Source organism: Globicephala melas, chromosome 1, assembly GCF_963455315.2.
Source record: "Globicephala melas chromosome 1, mGloMel1.2, whole genome shotgun sequence".
In the NCBI taxonomy this organism is placed as follows: domain Eukaryota; kingdom Metazoa; phylum Chordata; class Mammalia; order Artiodactyla; family Delphinidae; genus Globicephala; species Globicephala melas.
This window is the reverse complement of record NC_083314.1, coordinates 105,955,230-105,962,968: the sequence shown is the minus strand read 5'-3', so window position 1 is coordinate 105,962,968 and position 7,739 is coordinate 105,955,230. Positions and strand designations below refer to the sequence as shown.

Here is a 7,739-nt window from a genome sequence, read left to right as displayed (position 1 = left end):
GTGATTAAACCATGGATGATTTGGAAAGATAAAACAACTAGAGATATAGAAAGGGATGATATCTGAATATTTTGCCAGAATTACAGATTTTTGATATGGGAGATGTAGAGAGCACCAAGTTATTAGCCAATATGGAGATTATTCTTGAAGAATAGGAAATGATGGTTTTTCAGGTAGAAGGGGATATCTTTTGAAGGCAAAGAGCCTTTCAGGACAGTGATTTTTATGTGTTAGTATCATGTTTACTGCACTGTATAACACTTTATGACATCAGTATAATCCTACTGAGGTATGTGATGGGACTCCCATTTTAAGATGGAAAGAGTATAAAGAGCCTTGGTAACTTGCCCAAGGTCAAAATATATGGTAAACATGCAGAGCCCAGAATTTGAACCCAAGTTTATTTGATTCTGTTCAAATTATTCTTCACTGAGAGCCTGCTGTGGTGCCAGGCATAGTGCTTGTGCCTTAGGAGTTCAGAGTAGAATAATACATGGCTTCTGCTCTCAATATAGTATTGCAAGTGAACAGACAGTAATTTATAGGGAACCTTGGGGAGTTAGAGAAAGACCACTTAGCCCAGTCTGAGATTTTTAGGGCCATTTTCTGTAGGACATAGTGCCTCATTTTCTGTAGGACATAATGCCTGAACTGAATCTCAAAGGAGGAATAAAGAGTTAATTGAAAGGAGATGATCTGTGGAGAGTGTTGCATCCAGGGGGAACCACATGTGTAAAGATACTCAGGCATAAAAATAGCATGATTTATGCTGAAGAACCTATTTCTGTCTAGGCCTTAAAGGATGGGGTTGGTGGGGACCAGCAGAAGAGCCTAAGTTTCTCTTTTCATACCTCATCGCCTGGACAGAAGCTGGTTAAGATATTTGTGAATAAAATTTTAGACTTTTCAGTGTGATTTTACCTTCCTTTTCTAGGATCAGTTCGACAGCTTAGACAAGCATACACAATGGGGAATTGACTTCTTGGAAAGATACGCCAAATTTGTTAAAGAGAGGATAGAAATTGAACAGAACTATGCAAAACAATTGAGGTAAGTTACATTTTTTTTTTCAGTTCTCAGAAATGAAATTACATGTTTAAATAGTTGGATGTTAGATAAATGTGATATACCAGAGGTTAAATTCTGTGTTTGTCATCAGAGTTAGATTGAATTAGCTAACTGGTTTGTTTTAATGACTAATTTAATTAAATCATTGCCTAGTATCAGAAGGAATATTGGCTAGCTAGATCATGAGTAGCTTTCATTCCAGAAAGATACTTAAAGTCATAAAATCAGGAAGCAATATTCCAGGAAAAAGAAATACCTGGGTATTCTGTGCTTTACAGTTTTATTCCCCTGTAACCTTTTGCTTTAATAATCTTTGCAAAACGTTGAAGAGTTCTCCAGTTTCTCATTTCTTTAGAGTTTCGAACACTTAGAAAGTGAGTGTGATGAGCTGAGTTTCTGTCAAAAACTAGATATATAGGGACTTCCTGGTGGCACAGTGGTTAAGAATCCGCCTGCCAGTGCAGGGGACACTGGTTCGATCCCTGGTCCGGGAAGATCCCACATGCTGTGGAGCAACTAAGCCCGTGCACCAAAACTACTGAGCCTGTGCTCTAGAGCTCGCGAGCCACAACTGCTGATGAGCCTGTGCTCTAGCGCTCGCGAGCCACAACTGCTGATGCCTATGTACCTAGAGCCTGTGCTCTGCAACAAAAGAAGCCACCGCAATGAGAAGCCCGTGAACCACAACGAAGAGTAGCCCCCGCTCTCCGCAACTAGAGAAAAATCCACACACAGCAATGAAGACCCAACGCGGCCATAAATAAAGAGATAGATAGATAGCTATTACTGATGAAAGTGATTTTGGAATATGTGTTAGGAGATAAAAGTTTTAAAGGGAAAATTTTAATCTCAAATGGAATTTGTCTTAAGATTTTGTTTAAGCAGAAAATCGTCGTTAGACCACAACCTGACAAGTAGTTTTGCTGCAACGTATTCAATAAAAATGGTGTTTGAAGCTTGAAGACTAGACAACAATATAAGGTTCTAGCTGTAGGGGTTAGGATTCTTTATATTGCATAGTGACAGAAAAATACAACCCACAAGGCACACATGAGTGAAAAGTCTGTAGACATATTTTGACTAATGGGTCAAATGTGTCTAGGCGCCATTTCTTGGCTCTGCTTCCCCTTGTTGCTTTTATCCTCAGATTTCATTCAGTACCATCCTTTTTACCCCCATAGCTCTAGATTTCGTATCTTCATACCCCCACATCCTGGGGAAGAATGATGGTCTTCTCTTTTGTGCATTTGGGGGAGAAGAGAGGGAAGGAAAGGGGGAAAGAAGAAAGTGAAAGGGAGAGGAAGAAGATGGAAGGAGAGCAGAGTACAAGTGTGTATCAACTTCTTTTCTCCAGAAATCCCAGCAAAAGTCTCCTTTTGTCTTGCTGGCCCTGGTTAGATTATATGCTTATCCTGAACAATTCACCGAAATGAGAATATTAGATTGATTTCTAGCTAATGGTTGGGGGAGGGATAGGTGCCCAAAAGAAATTTAAGGTAGTGGATCACAGAAGGAAGGGGGATATTTGAGTGATAAACCACATATGTCCACCATTTATAGCAGTTTATGCAAGGAGCTGACTGGGTGTAGGGATGAAATAGACTAGTATGATGAATAGGTTACTTATGTTTATAATGATATACATACTACTAATATGACATCTATTGAAATAGTAGCATCATGCTAATTTCATGATCCGTTTGCTTCCTATGTTTTTTTTAAACCAAGGAATTTCTGTATGAAAATATAAACAGGGAACCTACTATATTAATAATAATTGTGATGATATTTTACTTGTCCAAAAGTTTTGACTTGGGAACTTTACCGTTCAGGAATCTGGAAGCGTTAAGGACCTCTGAAAAGTTAAAATAACAATAAAAAAAAGTATTCATGTGTAAACAATGAAAAATTTCCCTCATTTACTTTATAATTTGATCTCAACTCTAGCACATTAAAGTTTTCTGGGTTCTAAGTATTCCAATAGAAGTGAAGAAAGAAAATGCTACAGACAGTACAGTGATGTTATGGCAGTGTGAAGTGCCAAATAATAAAGAAAAGATTAAAAGATTGCAAACAACAGATGAAAAAATTGTTTCCAGACTAAAGGTACCTGTCAGTAAGGCAATGATGAAAAATACTGTGGAATATGCAATTTGAAAAAGTCAGGTGTAGCAGCATATTTAAAAGGCTACTCAGTCTGTCAGTGTAGAAAGCAAGTTGCAGAACTGAATGTACAACAAGACCTCCTTGCTTACTTGAGCTTGAGTATATAGCTATGTGTAAAATTTGTATGTATTCTGAAGAGGTCTAAAAGGGTACACCCCAAATTGTTTTACACTGGTTACCTCTGAGGAATGAGAGTGGGGTGATGAGAAGGGAAGGAACTTACACTTTTTACTTGTATTTTTTAATTATTGAAGTCTTTTCAACAATTGTGTAATCTTAAGCAAAGAAGATGGTATATTTCAAAAGAATCCTATCACAAATTATAGAATAAAAATTGGTAATTTATAAGGTAAACCTTCAGCATTCTGCAATGTTTAATTGTCCAAAATAACTTGGGCCTCAAGAGTTTCAGGATGGCCAAGGTTTTACCGGAGTAACAGGACTGTAATCAAATGGCACACTTGTTTGCCTTTCTGTTTTGTGACTGATAATAACGGTTATAATTTTCACTTAACTTGCAAAAAGAGATTTTAACACCACTTCTTTGAAGCAGGAGTGGCTAGAACCCACAATTCCATGATATGAAAATATAATTTTATAGTGAGAAAGTAGGTTTTGTCATGTACAGACGCTCAGGTTAAGTGATGTGCATCTTTTTTCTGTCCCAGCAGACTAAAGAAATTTAGTACATGTTCATCCTAACAGTGGCTCTCACTTGCAGTGATTCTCAGCAAGAGCAGGATTATTGGAAGGTGTTGAGGAATTCCAATAAGGAAAAGTTGGTAGGAGGCTTGTGTAACTTGAAAACCATCTACTCCCTTCCCTTTCTCTACATTGAGATTTGCTGCTTTGGATGAATGCTTAGTAAATGACTGGATTATCAGCTACTCTTTATAGTATCTGTTTTGTCCAAAGGGAAGAAGTGTACCTTGTTTATTTCTTCTTTAATGGGAAAAATTCTTTTGGTTGACTCCCTCCTGTTTTTGCTACTGCAGAGGACAGTTTCTTTTCATAGTGAGGCAGCTCTTTTGTCTCCTGAAAAACAACTATATTCAACTATATTAAACATTTACATTTCAAATATATTGCAGGATTAAATTTTGCAATATATTTTTTGTAAATATATATTTTTTATTTGCATAAATTTAATTTGCAGTATAATTTTGGCACTCCTAGTTTATTCTCTGTCTTCTGTTTTGATGGCTTTGGTTTAATTTTATTTTAGTTTGGTATTGCTTCATTTTTGGTAGTGGTTTGAGGACAGGAATAAAAAAAAATAAAGCATCTAATCATGTTTGGAGACATAGTCATAAACAGTTGAGCCCATTGACAGATGAATGGATAAAGAAGGTGTGTGTGTGTGTGTGTGTGTGTGTGTGTGTGTGTGTGTGTGTGTGTGTGTATAATGGAATATTACTCAGCCATAAAAAGGAACGAAATTGGGTCATTTGTAGAGACATGGCTGGATCTAGAGACTTATACAGAGTGAAGTAAGTCAGAAAGAGAAAAACAAATACCGTATATAAATGCATATATGTGGAACCTAGAAAAATGGTACAGATGAACCGGTTTGCAGGGCAGAAATAGAGACACAGATGTAGAGAACAAACGTATGGACACCAAGGGGGGAAAGTGGCAGGGGGTGGTGCTGGTGGTGTGTTGAATTGGGAGATTGGCATTAACATGTATACACTAATATGTATAAAATGGATAACTAATAAGAACCTGCTGTATAAAAAACAAAAAACAATTGAACCATGTCCATTATCCATGGATAATAAGTGGGACTAATGGTCCATGTCCATTATCCATTATCCATTATCCATGGATAATAAGTGGGACTTTGAATCACTTGGTAGAACGTTTTTTGTTTGTGGACATAGAAAACTGAAATCAGTCATTCTTCTGATAAATTTATAATATTGTATTTGTATGACAGAGATTGACTAAATTTTCTTAAGTGAAAAAAGAAGCTCTATATAGATAATAGTATGTATCATTTTTTTCTAGTAAAAATAATTACAGCATTAAATTCTATAATAGAGATTGCTGCATGAAATTATATTCCCCTACTTCCACCCCAGATCATTCCTTTTTGGCTCAATCGTGACAGCGTGGTACTGGGAGAGAAATAGATTGGACAATGGGAAGCCTAAAACTTACTCTTACCTTAACCAGAACAGAAATCTCTCCAAATTTCTTGGATCTTATTTTTATTTCTGTACCTTGCCAACCCTGGCAACATAGCTGGTACCTCTAGAGCTGAGTGAATGTAAGTTGAATGCATAAATAATTGAATGACCTGTGTTTCACTTTAGTTTAGAAATTAGGATCTCTAACTATATGGTGAACCTTTGACCGTGTACTGCTTTCTATCCATACTAGAGTTTATGTCATATACATCAATGTGAAGAGATTGCTCTACTAAGAGCTGTCCCAAATATTTAGAATAGGCTTAGATATAGAATAATGCAAATAAAACCAGTTTTTATTTTCTATTTAGTCTTTATTTTCTCATGTCTCTTTATCAGAATTTTCTATTCCTATCCCACTGTTTAGTCTCCGAAGAACCTAGGGGGCTCATCTTTGTACTGACTTGTGGAAAGTAGAGATTACTTTTATTCTTTGGTTGGCCATTGTTTAACTTGTGACTCTTTGGTCTTCCCTGAGTTTTTGATCAAACTGCTTAATGTAGTAAACCCTAAGACTGGCATCTGGATACAAGCAGGAGCAACTATTCCCTATATTAATTTTCTTCATAGAATGGATCTTGTGGGAACTCTTTCATTCTTGTCAGTCTCTGGGAGTTCCTGAGCCTGCCTGGTACATATCTAGGTGCCTGTATGCAGATGACTTACTGGCTAAATAGTTTTTGCCTCTTAATTCTAGAAAATAGTCTCCCTAATAAAAGATAAACTCCACAAAGGAAAAAGATTCTTGTTTGTTCTGTGCAGTGCTTATTCCTAACTTCTAGAATAGTCTCTGGCACAGAACAAGCACTTTTTGGTATTTACTTAACACTTAACATAGCATTTAATGTGCCAGCACTATTCTCAGTGCTTTTACACATCTTATAATTTATTTCATTTTCATAAAATCCCAATGAGATGTTGGTATTACTTTATACATTAAGAAACTGAGTTACAGAGAGGTGAAGAAAGAGCTAGCTGGCTCAAATCTGGCTGCAGAGTCTGAGTACTTGGTGCTGCCTCTCAGCATAGGGAGAATGACTAATTCTCATTGAAGAGGATATTTTTCTATCACCAGTACCTAGTGCCATTGAGACATCTTTGGGTTTCTAAGGTATTTTACTAGGGACAATAATAAATTATCTAAAAACTACATAACATACTCTTTCCAACTAACACATCTGTTTATAATGTAACAATTAATTATAAACAATTAAATTATAGAAATTTAATTAAATATAAATTAAATTATGTACTTCATAAATTTAGGGCTAGTTGTATCTTTTTCCATAAAGATAAGAACAGGTTAAAATAAAAGGTTAACATTTTAGAAGTCCTTCCTTTTAAGAAAATGTACTTGTCATTAAGGAAGTTTAAAAATTTAATTATGAGAATTTAAGATAAATGCTTTTTACTTTTATTATTCCTATAACCTATTATAAATTGGAGCTAGGGATAGCATAATGTTAGTTCTCTCTGCTTCTTTGCCTGTAATATTCTCCTTAACTCTATTAGCTATTTTCTTTTGGTGGTTTATCAGAGGAGAGGAAATAGCATGACAATTGGAGAACCTTTTTTTAATGTAATATAACTATATTTTCTTGATATGTTTGATTTGGACTTCATATACTTATCGTTACAATATTTTAACTGTTTGGTATTTTTGTTTTTCATTTTTTTTTTATATTTTTAAAAAATTTATTTTTGTTTTCAGTTTTCTAGCTGTTTGTTTTTCGATCATTGGCATTTTTTCTGCTCCTATCCTTGTACTTTTTGTGTGCCATGGAGCTCTGTTATCTCAGTTCATTCTGTTATACCTAAAAGATGCCCCCAACCCTCAACTTAATTATCCACCAGACTACTAACCTACATTTGCAGCAATAGGGTTGTTTGTTATTTTCAGTTTATGTAGGATGCGATCTCATTTAATCTTCACAAGAGTTTGTTGATCTTTGTTGTCCTATTTCTAAGACCTGTAGAGTACTTGCCCTGTAGTCAGCATACAGCAGTAAACTTTTGTGGAATGATTCAATCAATGAACTCTACTGCTTTACTAGTCAAGAAATTCAAGCTCATCACCTTAACAAGAATCATGAAGCCTATTCCTGATTTTTATATTAAACTGTTTCCTTAAAAAATGAAGCAGAACCTAACAAGTAAAACATAAAGCTCTTAAGAAAGAAAATAAGTTCAACCTAGTTATGGTAAACATTTTGATAGTGAGCTTTCCAGTGAAAAGGATTTAAAGATCTTGTTTAAACAACTATAAAGAAATAAGAAGGTTGTCAATGATGTTGGCTATATAGATCACTTAAT

At 35.4% G+C, this 7,739-nt stretch overlaps 1 protein-coding gene across 7 annotated transcripts in view; it reads left to right on the top strand.

Annotated features, from left to right (window-relative positions):
- Nucleotides 1-7,739, top strand: part of FNBP1L (formin binding protein 1 like) — a 143,208-nt gene that overhangs the window by 70,561 nt on the left and 64,908 nt on the right. For all 7 annotated transcript variants that reach the window (XR_009564680.2, XR_009564681.2, XM_060302652.2 and 4 more), the window contains exon 2: nucleotides 935-1,050. Coding sequence is in view for 5 of the 7 variants with exons in the window: in XM_060302652.2 (XP_060158635.1) it covers nucleotides 935-1,050 (116 nt within the window). In the remaining 2 variants the exon portion in view is untranslated. The remainder of the gene's footprint in view (nucleotides 1-934; nucleotides 1,051-7,739) is intronic.